Source organism: Ammospiza caudacuta, chromosome Z (genome assembly GCF_027887145.1).
Source record: "Ammospiza caudacuta isolate bAmmCau1 chromosome Z, bAmmCau1.pri, whole genome shotgun sequence".
NCBI classification, from domain to species: domain Eukaryota; kingdom Metazoa; phylum Chordata; class Aves; order Passeriformes; family Passerellidae; genus Ammospiza; species Ammospiza caudacuta.
The window spans coordinates 24,880,037-24,900,842 of NC_080632.1; the positions used below are offsets into that span (position 1 = coordinate 24,880,037).

Consider the following 20,806-nt stretch of genomic DNA (forward strand, 5'->3'; position numbering starts at 1 on the left):
AACACCACAATGGACTGTTAAAAATGACATTGAAAGCAATGGGTGGCACCTTCTAACATGGGGATCTGCATTTAGCAAAGGCCACCTTGTTAGTTAATACAAGAGGCTCTACCAATCAAGATGGTCCTGCCCAATCAAAACTACTATGCACTGTAGCAGGGGATGAAGACCCTGTGGTATGAAGGAGAAATGTGTTAGGGAACATGGTCGGGATTGGTCCCACCCTTCTGCAAAGGCAAATCCATGCATGGGATTGGTTTTGCTCAAGCACCTGATGGCACTTGATGGGTAATGTAGAGGGACAGGGAAGCATGAGGTGTACCCCAAGGGGATTCAATTTTGGAGTGAGAATGGTCTGTAATGTTCAACTGTACAATATTGTTTACTGAATGGCACTGCCTCTGTATGCCGTAACTACTGTGGAGAATGAATATGGGCTGTTCCAGATATACCAGTCATGAGCTCCTGATGCAGACTGCAACCAGGTGAAAGCAGGCAGCCCTCCTGCCTTGGAAGACATCTAGAACAGATAGAACTCACAGTCATGGACTAAATGAACTCAAAAGACATCTTGAAAGGACAGCCACTGACTATGGAAATGATACTCACGCTTGTATTTACACACACACACACACACACACACGTAGCTGGGAGGTGTAGGACCTGGACATGATATAGATGGTATAGCATAAGGGATGGAAAACATACTGATTCTGGCCAGGACAGTCCATTTTTGCAGTAGCCAGAAGGAGCATGCCTAGGAGCCTGATGTTTTTCTGTACAACCTCAGGTACAGGTTGTAGGGGTGAGGCGTCTCTTCTGGTCAGGTAAGGAGTTGGAGCAGTCAGGGTATTGCTGGTTTCCACATGGTGAGGGCCTGCATGTGAATCATTCAGCTCTCTTGTACACTCTGTTATTAATATTGTTGCTGTTACCCTTCATCTTCTTGTTTCATTTACTGTTTCCAGTAAATTGTTGTTATCTCAGTCCTTGATCTTTGTCTTTTGTGCCTCCAGCTCTCCTCCCCATAGAGAGGAGATGCCCCATAGAGGGGGAAGGGGAGTAAGTGGTGCATGTTTTGGAGTGTTTCAGCGGGAACATTAAATTGGAGAATACTATTCCTAAATTCACAACAGCTCCTAAGGCAAATTTTGAGAATTAGCTGTCTTTCTGTCTCCTATCCCAGTCTGGGCTCTTTCCAGCAACACTCCCTGCCCATGCCAGGTACCACTGACCTACACCTTCTCCTCCTCTGCAGCATATTTACCCCCTTGGAAGCTAACTTGGAGAGGAAACTGATGAAAGAATACTTGTCAATAAACAAGGCAGTTTCCTCACTCTCAGAGCACAATGCAATACCAAGGGCCACAGGGATGAGTTTCTGCCCTCCAGAGAACACAGAATACACTGAGCTAGAAGGCACCCAACAAGGATCATTAAGTCCAACTCCTGGCTCTGCACAGAACACCCCTAAGAATCACACCATGTGCTTCAGATTGTTGTCCAACCACTTCCTAAACTCTGTCAGGCTTGGTGCTGTGACCACTTCCTTGGGGAGCCCATTCCAGTGCCCAATTACCTGCTGCACAAAGAACCTCTCTCTAATGTCCAGCCTAAGCATCCCCTGACACAACTTTAGGCCATTCCCTTGCATCCTGTCACAGGTCACCACAGAGAGGAGATCAGTGCAAGCCCCACCTCTTCAACTTGTGAGAAAGTTGTAGACTGCAATAAAGTCTCCCTTCGGTCTCCTCCAGGCTGAACAAACCAAAGAACCTCATCCACTTCTTTGGCATTCCCTCCAGGCCCTTCACCATCTTTGTAGCCCTTTTCTGGATACCTTCCGGTAGCTTCGTATCTTTCTTATATTGAAAGGACCAGAACTGGCCCCAGCACTCGAGGTGAGGCTGCCTCAGTGCAGAGCAGAGCAGGACAATCCGCTCTCTTGCCTGGCTGCTGATGCTGTGCCTGATGCACCCCAGGCAGAGCTGGCCCTCCTGGCTGCCAGGGCACTGCTCACTCATATTCAACTTGCCCTCCATAAGGACTTCCTAATCCTTTTCCACTGTGCTGCTCTCCAGCACCTCATTTCCCAGTCTATCCCAGGTGCAGAATCCAGCACTTGCCCTTGTTAAATTTCACACAGTTCGTAGTTCCCCAGACCCATTGTTCATCAAAGTCTCCCTGCAGGACCTCACTTCCTCTGAGGGAGTCAGTGGCTCCTCCCAGTTTAGTATCATCAATCTTACCTATTATATGTTCAAGTCCTGTGCCCAAGTAATTTATGAAGATGTTGAAGAGCACAGGGCTAAGGATGAAGCCCTGTGGAACCCCACCAGTGACAGGTCACACCAGTCTGATGTCACCCCATTCACTGCAGCCCCTTGTGCCTGACTCACGAGCCAGCTGCTCACCCACCACATGATGTGTTTATCCAGCTGTGGGCTGGACATTTTCTCCAGAAGGGTCCTGAGAGAGACAGTATCAAAAGCTTTACAGAAATCCAAAAAGATCACATCAACTGGCTTCCCTCGATCATCTAAGGGGGTCACCTTGTCTCAGAAGGAAATTTGGTTGGATAAGCAGGACTTTTTCCTCATGAAGCTGTGGTGGTTGTCACCAATCACTGCATTGTCTTTCAAGTATTTTTCAATACCTCCTAGAATAATTTTCTGCATTATTTTACCAGGCACTGAACTGAGACTGACAGGCCTATAGTTTCCAGGGTGAACCTTCTTGCCCTAAGACAAGTTAGACAGTTAGAAAGTTAGACAGTTTCCACTCAACTGGGATCTCTTCAGATGCCCAAAAATTCCAAAATCATTAAGAGAGACGTCACAATGACATCAACCAGTTCTTTAAATATTTCTGGATAAATCCCATGTGGCCCCATAGACTCATGAGGATCCAGATGGAGCAACAGATCCCACACAAGTTCAGGATCAGGTGGGAGTTTATCATTCTCACAGCCGTGGTCCCTCAATACACTGAGCCATTCTGCATTGCCTTTCTCTATTGACTTATTTAAAAAAAAAATCTTTTTGCTGTCCCACACAAGTACTGGCAATGTTAAACTCCATCTGAACTTTGTTAGCTGGAATTTTCTCTCTACAGTGGTGAGCAGCAAATTTGTATTCTTCCCACGTCACCTGACCCTTCTCCCATTGGATGAACACCTTCATTTTGTTAGGTCCAGAAGATTCCTGGTCATTCAAGTTAGCCTTCTGCCTTGTCTCGATTTGCCTGCCCCTGTGCCCTTAGGAGGTAGTGACCAGTACTGATCCCAGCACCTTCAGAAGCATTTTCCCACGGAACCTTACTAACTAGTTTCCTGAGCAGCCTTAAGTCTGCTCTCCCCATGTCCAGGGCTGGACTCCAGAATGCACACTGAGAGGAGCCATAGCAGCACCACATTCCCTCCTGTCATCCTGCAGAGGCTGCAAGAGATGTACTCAGGAGGTGCATGGGCAACATGAATCCAGGGAGTGGACAGTGAAGGAGCAACCTTTCCCAGGTCTCAGACCTGTCTGCTGCAAAGACTGATGCTGCAAAACGCACTCCCATAGCTGGGAGGTAGCACAGATCACAGCAGCTGCCCCCAAAATGCTCAATAAACCACAGCTTATCAATGAGCCAACAACAACAGCACTGTTTCCCCTCTCACTCTGCCAAGCATGAGGTAGCATGCCTCAGTTTCCTAAGGCTTTGGAACGATTCTTTGTCCCCAGCTGCTGTGGCATGCTTAGGGCATGTAGGTGGCAATTACTGTAGCTACTTTTGAAACCTCAACAACCCCTTGACTTGTTTAAGTCCTACATGAGCCTGGGCACATTTCAGAGAAAGTCTTAACTACTAATATTAACAGGAGATCTACAGGGAGCAGAGGCTTCCTAAATATGTGCCACAAAGCAATTATGTGTTGGATTTCACAATTTAAAAGAAGGGTATATTTAGCATCACGCTTCAGGGGTGCTGAAACCTGGAACAGAGCAACAGACCTCCCACTGCCCAGCAGCTCCCACCCCACGCTGAGCGGGTGCTCCAGCTTGGCTCCACTCCCCCTGCCTCAGGACCAGGTGGTTCATGTTTGTGCAGGCATGTTCCATTTCCACTGCCTTCAGCAGGCAGGACTTGGTGGGTGCCTTTGATCTGCTATGGTCTCATGGCATCAGATCCCCAGAAATGCATTTGCTAAGGGGCTCAGCACATCTTCTAGCTTTTCATTAGAAAAAAAAAATCCCCCTTAAGTAACCTCAGTCAAATGAGTTAAACTCATTTAAATTCCCTTAAACACCAGAACACCAGCAACTCGGCTAACAGGACGCAGCTACATAAACTTGGTGGTTTGACTTCTGAAAAAAAAACACTGAAAATAAAAATTGTTGAGGTCTGATTCAAGCGTAAAAAGCAAAGAAAATGGAAGGGCTGAGTCTTCAAACACCCATGCCAACAGTTACCAAACTCACTACAGCTTTTTCCACGTAGAAGCTTTTACTATTCTGCACATTCTTGGATTCCTCAGGGAGACACAGAGAGGGGAGCTGCCAAACCACACCAAACCCTGCTCTTAGTGCACTGCAACAAAGCGGGGTAAGCTTCAAAGGCATCAGCCAGAGAGTCTGTGCAGATCAGCTGCAAGCAACACTGTAATTTCTCACTAGCATCTGGCAGACTACAAGTCCCCTGTTTTGCCAGTGACTGGAAACTTTTCTCCAGCATCTCAAGGACCATCCCTAGACAGGTTCACCCAAATATTTCCCCCTCCATGTGGCCACCACTCCAGTAGCAATAGAGTAGGGTAGCACACAAAGCCAAACAGAAGAGAGAGCTCTGCCCCCAAAATACATCACAGTCCTCTCTTCATCTTCTTACATACAAAAAGGACAATCATGTAAATCAGGACAACACTGCAAACAGCACTGTTACTAAAATAAGAATATGAAGTCCATAAATGGAATTGTACCTGAGTGAACAGTCCAGCGTCATGCCTGTGAAGTCAAAAAATTTAAGATATTCTTCGGCCACAAGCTTGCTGAATTCATTGCTAAAGAAAAGCGAAGAAATACGTAAAGGTTATCATACAAGAGTGAACCCCTCCAGAACCACATCAATAAGAATGTGGCCAAGCATGTACTCATATCAGCACATACTTTTTACCCAAATGTTTTGCCACATCAGAGCGTTTGAATCTGTCCAGATGGTAGAGGCGCTTAGCCAGGCGCCTGGCTGCTTCCAAATTGCTGCGGCTGCCATTGCTGAGGTCGTGGACAAGGGCTCCAGGGGCATCTTTCTCCTGAAGTTCACTGCTCCCCATCGCTGCACTGGAGTCTAACACCACATTCTGTAGGTCAAGATTGCTGTGAGATTAAAAGAATATGGAAAGAAGAAAAATAAGATAACATTAGAGTTTCCTTTTAGAACAGCAGGCAATTAATTGTACAGAGGCAAGATGACACAATGTAACAAAATCCACTTAACTGATGAAGCAGTGACGAACAGGGACATTTACTTAGCAGTCAGCAAAAGTTAAGGGTTTTTAACAAACAGCCAAACAGCCCAAACAACATAGACTTTCCTTCTGACTGTGCTAAGTATCCTCAACTTGGGCTCACTTCAGAGATAGCTCTTTGCTATTATCAGCCTACAACTGCAACTGCACCAATGCTAGTTGCATTGGTATTTTTTAACACAATTCCCTGCTTGGCTTGAAGAGGCCTCTTTAAAAGCAGGAAATTAACCATTTTCCAGGAGAAATGTAGTGATTGAGCTAGGATGATCAGTTACTCCAAGCTGAGTTAGAACAAGTCCCTTCCTCATTCTTCCCCAGTTGTCCTGGAAACAACCCAATTCCTTAAATCTAAAATAATACCACCAGAACTCTCAGCGGCTTCTGTGTCACCCATAAGCAGCGGACATCCCATGGGAAGGCACTGCTAGAAAAAGCAGAACGCAGAGCAAGGAAACCAGTTTGGATTATGAGACACAAACCACCCATGCCATCCTGGTGAACTCCTTGCTTCCCTCCTGCTCCCTCATGGTGGCAATTATTTCCCTCACCAGCTGCTCAAAGTCAAAATGTTTACCACGGCAATCCCAGGGCACTTCAGATAAATCATGCACTTACAGATTCCTCCCACCTCTAGTACAACAGGAGAGCTCTGGCTGAGCTGTGTGCCTGCTTTGCTTCTCCCACGAAAGAGGCAAGAGCCCGCCGCACCAAAAAGCACACCCCCACATACACACCCCTGCACAAAGGCAGACTATGAACTTCAGAAGAGCTTTTCTCTGATACTGGTATGAAAATTTTTGCAAAATCTCAGCTCTGTGTATGTGTGTGTGTGTGTGCACATGCATTTGACAGCATTTCTATTTTTATTCCTAGATTTTTATAGTATATAGAAATTCTTTTCACTAAAATGCCATTTACACAGAGATAATGAATGATCAGCAAGGGTCATGCACAGGACAGATACAACTGGAATGAGTTAAAGATGACTTTGTACACACAGCACTTTAAACAACATACCACAGCCTCACATACCAGTGTAATTTTCAGACTTGACAAGGCACGGTTAAAACAACTGATCTCTGTGTTCCAGTAACAATTGTCTAGCCACTTACTCAAATGTCTGCTAGCCACTCATTAATTCCTCAAAGACGAGATTTCATATAAGGTGAGTTAAAAAGAAAAAAATTAGGTATTCTGCATGCCACAAATCGTCACCTACTTCCTCATCTCACTTCTCATGCATGGTTTAAGAGAAGGACATGTACAGAACAGAGATTTGCCCATTTTACCTCTGTTTCCATCCTTTCAGTACTTCTACAACATCAGAAATATCACATATTCACCCTGTGGATACAACTTCTTTATCAAGTATCTGGGGAAAACAGAAATCTAACCAGTTCCTGCAAGAACTGGGGATTTGCAATTATTTCAGTGTAAATAAAATGGTGCTATAACAAAAGGGAGTCAGTCTCAATGCTTAGTAGGAAATAAATACTGCGAATACAATTCCAACAACACTGGCCATCAGTTATCCTAGGAAAGAAAAAAAGCCCCTCCTGATATCATTGTTGTTGAAAATGCCTCCTCGGCCCTATCCAAAGACACTAGCAAATGTCTGAAATTCTCTGAATTTGGCCTATACCAAACTTGTGAACAAAGCAAATGACAGAGTACCCTGACACAAGCCCAGAGCAACACTTTGTCCATTCAAATCAGGCATGACTCATTCCAACCTCCCATCTCTAACAATTGTCAAGAGCAAGGCATACCCAGGTGAGGTAACAAATCTGCAGAGTCTTTAATGTAAAAACGCTGCTTCAAAAGCCATGCCAATTCACAGAGCCTCACCTCACTATATATCACAGTCCTCTTTCACCACTGCTCTTTATTAAAGGTAGTATTTATAGCGCTGAAAGATGGCCAAAGCTGACAAGAAACATCTGTACCCTGCTAGCAACTAGGGCACTACGAGATTCAACATTACCACAAACCACCAAAAGTTTAGAAAGAAAGGAAGCGCCAGCATCTGCCACTTAGTGAAATTAACAGTACAGCAGCTCCCAACTTCTGCTCTGCCTCTCGGAATCATGGCTGGGATGTGAAGGAGGAACACCCAGCAAGAGGGAGGGTGTGCTCTTTCCCGTTCGCCAAAACTAGTCAACGGGGCTGCATAAGAAAAACTATTTTCCAACTTCTCCATTCTAAAGCTCCACACTGACTGAAGGTGCCCATACACGCATTGAAGAATAAGGGATACTTCCTTCTGCAATTCTAGTAGTTAATTCTGACTGTTGATTAACTTAGTACAAGGTAAATACTTTTTGTAGTGCAAGAAGTTAAGTACTAAGCAAGTACTTTTTGTACTCACAAAGTACAAGTACAAAAAGGCTGTCAAATACAGGCTGTCTGTAACATAAGCCTTTTGTTCACGGGAAATGACAGATTCTTAGCAGTAAAGTGAGACTTCAGTTCTCAAGTGGCTTTAGGTAGTTTCAAGACTCAGCGCTCATGTCACTGAGGACTTAGGAAATGCAGATGACCTGTGCATGACTACTGTGCAAGATGCCTTCAGAGCAGGACATTTTAGCAGGGTACAAGTTGTATATACTCAGGAAAAGGCTGACGTCTCTTCTTACTTTCAGCGGTTTCCAGGTCCATCATTTTCCCTTCGTACCTCAGTTTACTAATCTGCTGAACACAATAATGCTTGCCTCCCTCTGTAAAGTGCTTATAACGAATTCTAATCAAGAGCTAAGAGCAACGAAGGCTGAAAATAGGTCTCTCTTCTGCAGTCTACAGTTTCTATACATAAGAATCCACAGCAGCATTACCATCGAAACAGTGCCAAGAAACAGCTTTGTGATGCAAAGCAAGACTGGACATGGATTTCTCATGCAGCTTTATTCTTTATCACATAAAAACAAGAAACCTCTACTGAAAAACACAGGCTGAAAAATGCAATAGATTGTATTCCCCCTAATCCTAGATTCAAGGCTAAAAGGGATTGTAATGATGTTGTTGGTAATTGCCTGTCCAGCAATAGCTGCTGATTTTTATCTAGAGACACTTACATTAATCTCTGCTATCAGAAAACACAGAAAACAGAAGCTACAAAAGAACTCCAGACCTCTCCAGTATCACAGCACATGAGCTTTGGCCAGTAACCAGGTTTATAGACCGTGGTATTTCTGTCCCCAGCAATGCACTCCTAATGCATCCTTTCTCCTTCTGTCAAAGCATCCCCACACCCACACGGAATGCACAGAGGCTGTGACCACCATATCCAGCAGAAATTACAGGAATTCGATAAGCAGCTGTAGTAAGTGCAATACTTTCTAACAGCTCTCCAACCTCACAGTTAAAACATGTAAGCTGTAGACTCTAAGCTCTGCCAGGCCTTCCAGCTTTCCTGTAATACACCGTAATTGCTAGGTATTTTATACTGTTTTCTTCACTTATTCCATTATACACCAGTTCTACAGTGATTTAGCTCCCAATGCCAAACTATCTCAATCCTGCCATACTCAGAACTCAGCACACTTGATCTGTTGGTGAATATTCTAGATTCACTTACTGCCCACCTCTCCCATTCCAGGTCCCACCCAAACTGAAACTATACACAGTAATGTTTGAGTGAAGAATGGCTGCAACGTCCAGAAAAAACACAGCAAGACCAGTAACACAATGATAATGATACAGGCACCTCATATCTCAGTGGTCCACCCTCCCAGACAACTGACAACTGAGGAAACCTCAGTCTGAGTGTGAGTTTATGACACCTTAAACCTTGGTATGCTCTTCATTTTGTAGCAAATCCATGGAGAAACAAATCTTTGCTTCATCCCAAAGAAAAAACACCTATTAGCATTTTCCTTTACGGAGTAAAGGCACTGAGCAATTGGCCCAGCTGCTAACAAAGAAGTGATGTTCAGAGTTGACGCTGAGCGGCAGGGTGTGACAATTCAGCCTAAGTGCTGTCCCCATTACAGCCACTCCAGTGATCCCAGCTTGCCACTGCCTTTCACTTTTACCAGACTGATGCACACCATATGCTCTGTGGCACATGGACTCCCCTGGATGCATACGTTTCTTCCTCAAGGAACACTAATTCATCTGGAATACATGTCTGGAGGGAGTGCACTGGTTGCACCAATTGCAGGGGAGCTTGCATTAAGACAGGGCTGGAGCCTTCACAGACTTTTTGGAAATAGAGCAGGAGGGAACAGGAGGAAAACCAACTCTTTCTCTCAAATAAATGTGCATACCTTTAACATCAGCTTTACTCCAAGGCAAGCTGTGTCAGGGATTTGCCAGCAAAACACATCAGAGCAAAATGCAGCAATGATTAAAAATAAGGAAGGGTGGAGAGACATTCTAGCATATTAAAGCTAGGGCCACAACCAATGTTATTTTCAGGGGGTACAGTGTCCACTGGGGAGCCACACTGAAGCTGATAATCACCCACTGCAGGACAGTGTTTGCCCTCTTGTTTTAAATATTTTCACTCCAAGCCTTCTCCTCCCGGTTCTGAAACAGGACAGCATTCCATCCATAACCATCAACTCTGTCCATGAAAAGCATGCTCTAATACTAGTTCAACAGCCTCTCAGAAGGGACAAATCAGAAACAGTCAGGTGCCTTCCCCCACTCCTCTGCTCCACCCTCTATGTCCTGCCCTGTGGAAAAAAACCACTGGTCTGCAACCCTTCGGAGAGATGTGCCTGTTCAGTGAATGATATCCTTTCACATTTCAGAGCAGACCAGATATAACCAGTGGCACAGTCTGCACTTGTTTAAAAGGACCTGAAAAGCTGTGCTTGAACAGCCCAGCTCTGAAAGGAGCAGCCCCACTGAAGAAAGTGAAGAAATCCCGGTAGCAGTGGGATGTGATGACTCAGTTCCTGCTACAAATGACCCGACCACACAAACAGGTTGGGAACTGCTGTGCTGCAGTTTTGCTGCAGCTCCAAACCAGCTTCTTCAGGGCCAAGAGAGAGTGAGCACAAAAGCACTTCAAGCAATGATTTACCTTGCCAGTTACCTTCAGCTCCAGGGCTCGTCCAAGACAGGTCATAGGAAGGAGAGAAAAATAATAAAAAAATAAAAATAATGGCCTTTCCTAGCAGATGACTCAGTGTGCTATTTTACTCCAAATGGTTTAATCAGCTTTGAAGTCCTACGTATGGATTCTCTTCAAAGACATGCTTTGATGTAGATCCCCTTTGAGGACTGACACAGCTGCACTTTGCTGCAACACAATTCAGTGGGTGTCTCACAAGCACAGCATCAGCCAGGACATACAAAGCAAGGACGATGTTCATAAGCCAGAGTAACCACCAAGCATCTACTAAAAAGTACCTCAACCTTGTCACATCACAGGGAGAGGAGCAAAGTTAAAAGTAACAATCCCTATAATCCCCTATTGGTTATCGATAAAATACATATGCAAAGTCAATTTCACAGGCTGAAATGCATGCTGCTTCTCAAAAATAACCTCTTCTTTCCTGTAATAATTTGTCTGTTTCTTTCATTAAAATAATTCGTACTGATTGTAAAAAAGGGAGCTAGTGGCTAAAGCATTCAGAAAACACCATTTCTGTAGGCTTGTGTACAGCAAATGCAATTGTCATTACAAGATCACAGCATTAGAACAAGAAGTCCACCACATGCAGGGACAGGATTGCAGCCCTTCCAAGAGACAGCACGTACTTTATTACACAGACATGCTGGCCCACTGCCACCTGAAGTACAAATGTCTTGCTAAAAATACTTCAGGTTTGATTCCATTTTCACCTTAGGCTTCATACATCTCTATGGCAAGGGTCAGTGCTTGTAAAGGGACACTCGCCACATTAATGTCACCATGTCTAGAAAGTGAAAAAGTGGTCCTCATCACAGGGGGTATCCAAAGGCTCCTCCCTGCAATGGATATTTCTGACATGCATAGACACATAGACTGGTCTCTTGAAAGCATTAGGATTGTCCCATACACAGAATCTGATCCACCTGCCCCAACAAAAATAAAAAACAGACCCAACAAATGCACTGCATACCTATGACCTTGCTGAGAAAACACTCAGCCCCTACACGTTTCAGGAACCCTCAGGCTCTCCCATCAGAGCCCACCCACTCCAGGTATCAAGAGCCACCATCCCTGTGTTCAGCACCCACATGACCCTCCTTCCCTATAATGCTCCTGCTGGGTCCTCCAGGATAGGACCAAAACTGGGAAGACATCAGAGGACTCTCCCCCCCACCCCCATGCTTGGGCTTGGTTTAACTGTTGGGAGACTGGCTCAGGAAAAGTGCATTAACCAGGGAGCTGGTCCAGCTGGGCCTCCCTGGCAGGGAGCAAAACAGACGCATAAAAATACATGTGTTTACACCTTTCAGTTCAGACTTCCCTGCAAATGTGCAGATGAAGCACTTGAGCACTGGCACTAGTATCAGACAGGAGCTTTGTACTGAAACCATGCAGCAAAATGAAACACCTGTCCTCAAAAAGAACAGTGAATAAAGAAAAAGACAACAAAGAAAAAAACAACCAATAACCAACCCACAGCTCACCCAGCTGTGTTAGCAGGGAGTCTGTATGCTCTGTGTGCCCTGTTCTTCTCCACCGCTGCTCCAGCATCACATCCAAAGACATGCATGCCTCTCTACGCCGTCCTACCAGCTGCCAGCCTCCGTCTCTCCCTATCCCAGCACACACACACAGAAAGAAGAGACTTAACTGGCAATAATGTGGAGAGGGTCTTGACTACCAGCCAGTTGTGGCTAATAGATGAGATGGCAAGGCTGCACTTCGGGACCGGATCAGAGCTGGCAGAGACACCTCGGTTTTGGTGAATCAAGCCTTCCTGACCTAAATGGCTTTGACTTTAATGGAGATGTGCCAACAGATGCCAGCTTAAAGGCTGAGCTGCTGACAGCTCTATACTGAGGCGCTTTGTATAGCAAACTGATCAGCTGCTCCTCTTTGTTTTTTTTCTTTTTCTCTTCTGTCTCTGTCAGCTCCTGGATTTTTGTTGTGTTTGTTTTATTTTCAGAGGAGGCTGGGAACTGAAGAGGCGAAAAGTCAGCAGCCCTTTTTTTCCGTGAAACAACAGTTTATTTAGGAACTAGAAGCAGCTTTACAAACACTAAACTGCTGCTCCAAGGACCTCATTAGCCAGAGTAAAGGCAAACTCTGTAAAGCGTATCTCCAGAGCCTTGATAAAGTGATGACACTTTCCTGGAGGGAAGATCAAGGTGAACAGTGTAGCACAACATTTTAGAAGTTACTAGGCTGTGAAATAACAAGGCAAATCCTCAGCTGTAAAAATGCCAGTGGTGTCAGAAATTTACCCTATGAACTGTGCCACTTCATCTTTACCTGGATTCAACGTACACCTGTGCCAGCATACTGTGGTTAGCAGTGGCCCAACAACTGACAGGGGCATTAGCCCATGTGGCTAATGTAGAGCCCAGCAAATGAACTCCAATGCTTGCTTGCTTGCTCACCAGCTGGAGATGCATTTGATGCATTTGCTTTTCTAGGACAATAACCGACACCATCCCTCTGAATAACTTTCCTTATGTTGGGCATATGATTGGCAGCAAATATGAAGTACCATATTCTCACTGACCTATGTCTCCTAGATTCCAGAGTCTGCCATGAACTGAGGCATGTCTGAAGGTGAAAAAACATCCACTCGGAAAAACAGGGATCTCAGCAGATTTCACACTAAATGAAAAAATTCAACTGGGTCTCAAAGTGAATCCTCAAAGTGAAAAAAATTCTACGACACCTCCATCAGAAAGACTAATAAAATGTATGTATAAAGGTTACATATTAATTCCCAAGTACTGAGTCTTGTGACCACATTGAAAAATCAAATACAAGCTACTTTGAACAAAAATACCAGTGTACAATCTGAAAACGAAAATTTTAACTGGCGTGCAGGTATTCATAAACTGGGAAGAGACTTAGAGAATTGACTCGGAGAGAGGAATCAAAACTGAATTTATTTGTCAACAAAGTTTATTGTCTTAAAGAAGGAATAAGCAGAGAGCCAAGTAAGAAACTGCTGGAAATTACCTATACACAGAAGAAAAATATCCACCATGGGAACTACTACAAGAGGCCCCAACAATTGAAAGTAACCTGCTACCCATGGGAATTTCAGGCTACATTCTTGTGAATTTATTTTGAGAATTGCCAGATTGCTTTAGAGAGTTTGTTTTCTTCCCCTCTTGAATACATATGCAACTAAATTTGTGTTTGCATCTCTAGGAAAAAAAAAATAACAGGACTTGCAGAATTTGCTGAGCATCAGCAGTTCTTTGAAGATGATGGCAGGTGGCAAATATTTAGCATTTTTGAGGATTAGGAGTTGCAATACAGATTTTTTATTTTCTCTCTGGATTTACAAAAAATCTTGGGCAATGTCCTGCCAACAGAAACAATACTTCCCAAGACAACAGGAAAAGGCACTTATGGCAGGAAAAAAAATGCCCTAAGTTTTTTGTTGTTGTTTTGTGAGCTTTTAAAAATTTATTCTGCCTCTAGCCTACAAAGGGAGAGGGAATGGAAAACTGCTGTTAAGTGTGCAGTATAAGAAAACACTAAAAAGAAGTCTAGTCCATAAAGTCTGGAAGTATAGAGACCATCATAGAGATAATTTTACACTTCGTATTTAGTCACACAGATGCTTTGTCTCTGATATACATAGAAAAAATAACTCCTTTTCCCCTCAGGTATATCCTACTGCTTTGGAAAGTAAGATATACTTATTTTACCCACTCTTTATCCAAGTCACCTCACTCTGACTTGGATCACCCATTTCAATCAATTTGCAAATGATTACACCTAGTCCAGGCAACGCAAACTCAGGCTCAGTGACTTAGTAGCAGCTTGCAAACAGTTTTCCTTACTGCCTCTGAAAAGACTTAACTCCCAGATAGGAAGGCTGAGCCTTGATGGCCTTAACAAAGCCCACTGGCATGGGAAGGGAGGAGTACAGCACCTGGAGCATGGGTGTGGCAGTGACGACTGCATGCCTCTGTAAGGATAACAGAGAGACAAGGGCACCAAACACGCTCCAAATGCAACGTCCTTTTTGAGATTACAAAGCTTCACTACACTGGCAGCCTGCGGCTCAGCCTATTTCATGAGGATCCCATGGTGCTCACACACACAGCAAGGCTGTCGCTCAGCTCTGAAACCTCACACACTACCCCTCCTCCGTGTGTTCTCCGAACCCCCTCCTGTGGAAATTCAAGGCTACTTCAGGCTGCAGAAATTTTTTTTCCCCTTCAGAGGGCTAATCACTACAAAATGACAGAATATTCTGAGTTGCAAGGGACACAAAAGGATCATCGACTCCAGCTGTTAAGTGAACAGCCCACATAGAGATCAAACCCGCAACTTTGGCATTATTAGCACCACGTTCTAACCAACTGAACTTATCTCAGAGAACTGAAAGAGAATAAACTCCACCCCAAAGACACAAAGAGTCCCAAAAGAAGGCAAGCTGCACACCCTTCTCCCTCAACCATCGCTCCTCCGCTGGCCAGGCACAAAGGACATCTAAGCTACGCCAGGAAAGGGCTACTTGCAAAAGTAAGCCTGCCCGCTCTGCAGGAAGACCCAGGGGCTGCTGACATCCCCCTACCCTAAGGAAAGTATGGCAGGTGGCTGTCAAAGCAAGCAGGTCCATCATACAGCTCTTGCCAAGACTTACTGTTTTTAACCACGGCCAGCAGCTGACAGGGAGGACAACAGGAATGAAATCTTCAGACACCTAGGAGCTCATAGGATCTTGTAGCCTGCAAGCCTCTAATAATTTTTTTTCCTCTTTTTTTTTCAGTCTGAAGGCATGTGACCGGCCCTCACATACCAGAGTTGACCCCTCCCAAAGCCAGCAATTTCCTAAGAGCAGAGAAGGATGTTACCCTCCCGCTTATTCATTACAAGGCCAGGTCATTCTTTATCCTTACGCATCAAAAGCTCAATCTCTGTGTGAGGTATACTCTGGATCCCTCCGGACAGGTGCCGAAGGGGCTATGGTGCTCAGCTACTTAACAGGGGGGCATGACCACGGGAGCCCCGGCTCCTCTCCTCCCAACTGGCACACGGCTTTCAGTTTCCAGGTGAAAAACTACCAGCTCTTTGCTCTCAAGTCGGCCATCCCCTTGTGCTCTGGGCCAGGAAGAACTGCTCGTGTTTCACACTGCTCCCCCAGTTAACTAGTGCTGGTACTTGGAAGCATGCTCCCTCCCAGCCACTTTTTATATTGCCGAAATACCGTGCACAAGGCACGGCTAAGATTTTGGTTTCGGTTTTTTGCTCCCTCGGGTTGGCAGTACCGTTTCCTGAAAAGGCGAGGGGGTCTCATGCTCCTTGCTGTCCCGCACTGCCACACTACCCTACTCCCAAATCCCCAGCACCCGAAATGCCCCCGCTTCCCTTTTCACTTGCCAGTATCCATACGCCGAGGCCCCACAGCAACCTCCCCCCCCCCCCCCACCTCTGGGAGGGGCTTCTCCCGCCGCTCTCCTCCAGGAGGGGGGCGGCGGGAGCGGGGAGCCCCGGCCGGGCAAAGCGCCGGGAGAGCCCCGGCGGCACCGCGCGGGGCCGGGCACCGCGGGCCGAGGGCTTGCCTCCCCCCGCCCTCCTCCTCAGGCAGGGCTGGACCACTGCGGAGGGTGCCCCCGCTCCTCTGCAGCGCCAGGCAGGCACTACGCGTGAGGAACTGCAGCCCCAAGCACAACCTACGGCACTGTAGGAAACGAGAGCTTCAGCAGCAGGCACAGGCAGACTTAGGTAAACCTAAATCTCGGATTGCTTCAGGCAACACAACCGCGCGTTCAAACTCGCTGAGCCGCCAGGGCTTAGGAGAGGAGGCTATTTCTGGTTCACCTGAGCATCACCATGACACACCGCCTTGACCCCTCTGCGATAAACCTCCCGCTGCCCCCAGCACGCAAACACTGCTTCTCACCCATGAGCTCTTAACACCGTGATTCCCCACTGGCTACAACAAAGTAGTACTCACGACCTGTCAGTCGCCTGTCAGTCACCACACGACATACACGCCTGGTGCAATACAACATGATACTGGAATACCAAAGGAGAAAGGGTGGTGTTAGCTGTGAGATTATTGTTGGGAGGATTACTCTGTTGGGCATACTCGTGGCTGATTCCTAAACAAACTAGGAACACTCTTTTTTTTTCCTTCTCTGTTTTTTTTTTTTTTGTTGTTGTTGTTTTGTTTTAATTGAGGAAAAAAGTATTTTAAACATCTATTGCTAGTTTATCAGTATGGCTGCAAATCTAAACTAAAATTAATTCCAAGTGAAATCCACACTAGGCAGGCACCTGATGTGACTCATCTAAGCACACCTTGTCTTTGCCATAATTTCTGTCCTGATGAGCCAATGTAGGCCTTACTTGACAGTATCTTTTAAATATTAGATTCTGCAACTACAGGGTAACAGAATCAGGATCTGAATGTGTGCTTGTTCTCCCCTGTCCAGTTTTGTCAGCCTTTGGTTTTGCTGTAAGTAAGGAGCTGCAAGTCTCAGGACTGACCTCAATTTCTGGTTCCATACAGGTTATTGCAGATTAGCAGTCACTTATTGCCTATTGGCAGGCACTATGCATGCACAAGATTTAAATACCTGTCTTACTGTCTGATTGAGGGAAAAATATTTTAAACTCGTAACATCCTTCTGCCTGCTGTTTTAAGAGCAAACTGTACCTTAACCCATAAAGCTAGCAAAACTACTTCTGCTCAAAAGACTTCTTTCATTTTAGCACAAAAGAAATAAAACAGATAAAAGATCTCCCACCTTTACTCTCAGGAAAGCTCTAACTAGACTAGTCGAATCTAAGGGAATAGTCCTAGGACTCTTAGATAACATCCTGTCTCTGGAGGATGAAGACCAGAGGCATCTTTGTCACTCACAAGATCCTTCACCACTTTGCAGGTGTGTTCATCCTCACCACTCTTAATTCAACCTCCCACTTTGTCTGTGTCTGCCTTTCACTGTCCCCACTCTCTTTGACAGCACACTATAAGAGAAGTTTGCACATAGAGTGATTTTCTACAAGTGTACAGTGTTTTCTGACCACTCAGCCTAGTTTTTACTTCTCACATGACTCTTTCTTTTAATAGGCTTTCTCACCTCTCCTTTTACCTAAACAAAAATTATTAACGTTTTTGCAATGCTCACTCCTCTTTCAGAAAGTGCAGAGACAAAAGAAGCAGCTAACCTGTGAAGGTGGGAGCAAAATCTCATCCCAGAAGTAATAATGTTCTAAACTCCCACTGGCCTCCAGAGAGGAAACACTGTGACAAAAGACACATCTTTAACATCCAGATCACAAACTGCATTTGGACAACTCATTTGTGCACACAAATTGTTACCGCTCCTGAAGTTGCTGCCAATAAATTCAGGTAGGAACTGTAGCTGAACAAGGTTAATTTGTAATGATAACTAACTCCTCCAGAAACAGGTCCCAGAGATGTGATAATACCAGACAGACTTTTATCAACACATCAGCATTGCCTAATAAACCTTCATAATGTATATTTGTCACTCTTCTTATGAATGGCAGCTTTGGATGGCTCATTTCTCTCCTGCAGTCACCCTGGAAATTACTCTCTGTAGAAAAGTAGAAGTGTTAAAAGAGGCAAAATACACTCTGTGACAGTACACTGAAGCAAAGAGAGGCTGGGGAAAAATCAGCAGGCACACAGAAAGCTCACCCACTACTTTTACCTTTCCAGATGAGGGACTTCTGTGACATCTCCTTTGAAGAGTGTTTCGCCTACATCCCTTAAGCCATTGGCGATGCCTTCACCACATCCCTTCACCTCCCTGTTAGGGACATCTGTCTGCCCCACGGCTGATGTCCTATCTAAGAACTGTCCACCCTCCTTCATGCGCTGCTGGATCATGGGAGTGAGTGGCATCTCAAAGCTGAAGTAGCTATCGGGCTCCGAGTACAATGTCTCCAGAGATTCTGCACTGTAGTACAAAGATGCATTGTCTAGGATGTTTTCAAACTGTGAGCTGTACAGATCAGTGGAGACGTCAGAGTGCCTCTGCCCAAGGAAATCTTCATATCCTCCTGTGGTGGCTTCCCGCTCCTCCACCATCCTGAAAATTAACCAGAAACAGCTCATTTCAGTTTGGGGGCAAGGTTTAGACTTTGGACAACTGTTCTCACTTTCCGCCTTTCTGAGCAGAAAGGTCAATGCAGCTTTATGCAAGAGAGGGCACTGCAGGTAAAATGCTGGTTTCTCCTTGCACTACCTCTCTTTATGACTGGCATCATCTCCCTCTCCAGGGACACAGAACGAAACAATTTTCTGGGTAAAAGAAGAGGGCTGGGAGACATCCAAGTATTGTCTAACAGATCAGCTGCCTACGTGCAAAAGAGAAAAGCACACACAATGCGTAAGATCTAAGCTAGCACCACTGCCAAGCCAGAGGCTGCACATGTTGGAGATGTGTATCCCAATGGAGTCTCTGCCCCTGAAGGATAATTTGCTATCCCTGCAGTCCTAGGACTGGGGTCTTCAGCAAAAAGCTGAAGGAAATCACTCCAAAATGCAAAGGGAAGCACGTGCAATTAAAAATATGGAGTCTGGGGAACTAGATTTGAAGGGAGAAGACTCAGCCTGCTTTCTGATGCAAGGAAAGGTATACCATCCCCCTGAACAATTTTTTCTCCGATGCACCAAATACTGTGGGGCTCCTCAACGTGCCAGAGGTTAGAGTAGCCAGCCCAAGTAATCCCCTGCACTGGCAAAACTCCACAGATACAGAGGTACAGAGGCAGGAAAGCCTCCCTTGTAGAGATGTTGTCTCATCAGCACACAACTCTCCAGGTGAAAGTGGGCATGGTTTGCTCAGAGCGCACCAGTGGAACCCTTTGTTTTGTCAGAGATGTGCATCAGGAAAGAAAAACAAGCAAATAAGGATGCAAAGCAGCCTGCCATTCTTGCAATATGTACTGCTAAAATGATATAAACACAGATAGATAGATAGATAGATAGATAGATAGATAGATAGATAGATAGATAGATAGATGCTATCTGTCTCTCAGACAGATAATATAGAAAGCACATATTGTAACATTTATCCTCTTATTCTCTACATGTCCCTGGATAAAATGTCTTTATTATCCAGCCATTCAGAGGTTGTCACACTGTTTTTGCACAAACTCTGAATGAAACAAGAAAATCTGTTCAAGTACGTGTGGCCAGGCTTGCATGCCAACCGTATTTAATTACATGGCATGTCCAGATCTCAATTACACCTGCTACAGATGCTTCATCACACAGACATCACTGCGCAAACAGAAAGACTTCTTATCTTTACGTTCCAAAACCTGAGATGGACTGCAAACTTCAGTAAGATGGTATGAAGTGGCTTCAGTACCAACTTCAGGCACTAGCCAACCACCAACCATGTAAACCAGTACAGTAAACACCACACCACAGACAGCAGGCAAATATTTGCTGCTTCTTATTAGCTCCTAAGCAAGTAGGCACAAGCCACATACCTAGACAAGAGAACCCCTGCCTGACCCCTGCTCCCCTCTTAGCACCAGCTCACCTGCCCTGGCCTCTTGCAAGCATAGCCATCTCCTCCTCATCACAGTTCTTCCTCTCCTTCACAGAAACTTCATCCTTCCTGCCTTCTTCGAGCAGTGGTAGAGGAGTGGCTCCAGAAGCAGCAGGTTCCAGCCTCGTGTCTTCACAGACCTCACTCCATGCACTGTCTGGCAAGGAAAGCAAGGCTGGGGAGATGACTGGTGACACAGGGTGGCTGGATGTTTTGGACAATGCCTTCCTCTCCACAGACACAGAGTCCAGCAGTGAGTGCTTCTTTCTTCTCTGCTCCTCAGCTTTTTGCAGCTGTAAGATCTCCACACCTTGAAATTCTACATGTTTACCCACAGCTGCCTCTTTAGCAAGCCTTCTCTCGGTACCTGTTTGCATTTTGCCTTGACTGTACTCTGAAAACTCCTCAAAACGTGTCCCCCTCTCCAGTCTGCTGACTGCTTCCAGGTTTGTCACAGATGGCTTGTGACAGCTTGGTTCCTGAGCTCTGTGGACCTCCTCTGCTTTATTACTTATGGCTTGTGAAGGTTCAGACTGCTTTTCTCCAGCCCGTACTGAAGCCAGATCTTTCTTTATGATCAAATACTTTTTTTCCTCAGCTGTTCCTTCAGATGGAAGAAGCATGTCTGAGAGTTTTTCTTGGCCTGCTGGAACTGGCTCTCTGGCTGCCGGCACA

General features: G+C 45.3%; 1 protein-coding gene across 1 annotated transcript in view; it reads right to left on the reverse strand.

Moving 5' to 3' along the window:
• The window catches only part of LOC131571561 (PH and SEC7 domain-containing protein 3-like), a 32,267-nt gene extending 11,847 nt beyond the window's left edge, over positions 1 to 20,420 (reverse strand). Inside the window, exons 1-4 of the mRNA XM_058824321.1 lie at positions 20,123 to 20,420; positions 18,278 to 18,658; positions 5,151 to 5,357; positions 4,964 to 5,044 (exon numbers count right to left, since the gene is read on the reverse strand). Coding sequence (XP_058680304.1) covers positions 4,964 to 5,044; positions 5,151 to 5,357; positions 18,278 to 18,658; positions 20,123 to 20,151 — 698 coding nt within the window. The 5' untranslated portion in view covers positions 20,152 to 20,420. The remainder of the gene's footprint in view (positions 1 to 4,963; positions 5,045 to 5,150; positions 5,358 to 18,277; positions 18,659 to 20,122) is intronic.
• Positions 20,421 to 20,806: the final 386 nt, after the last annotated feature.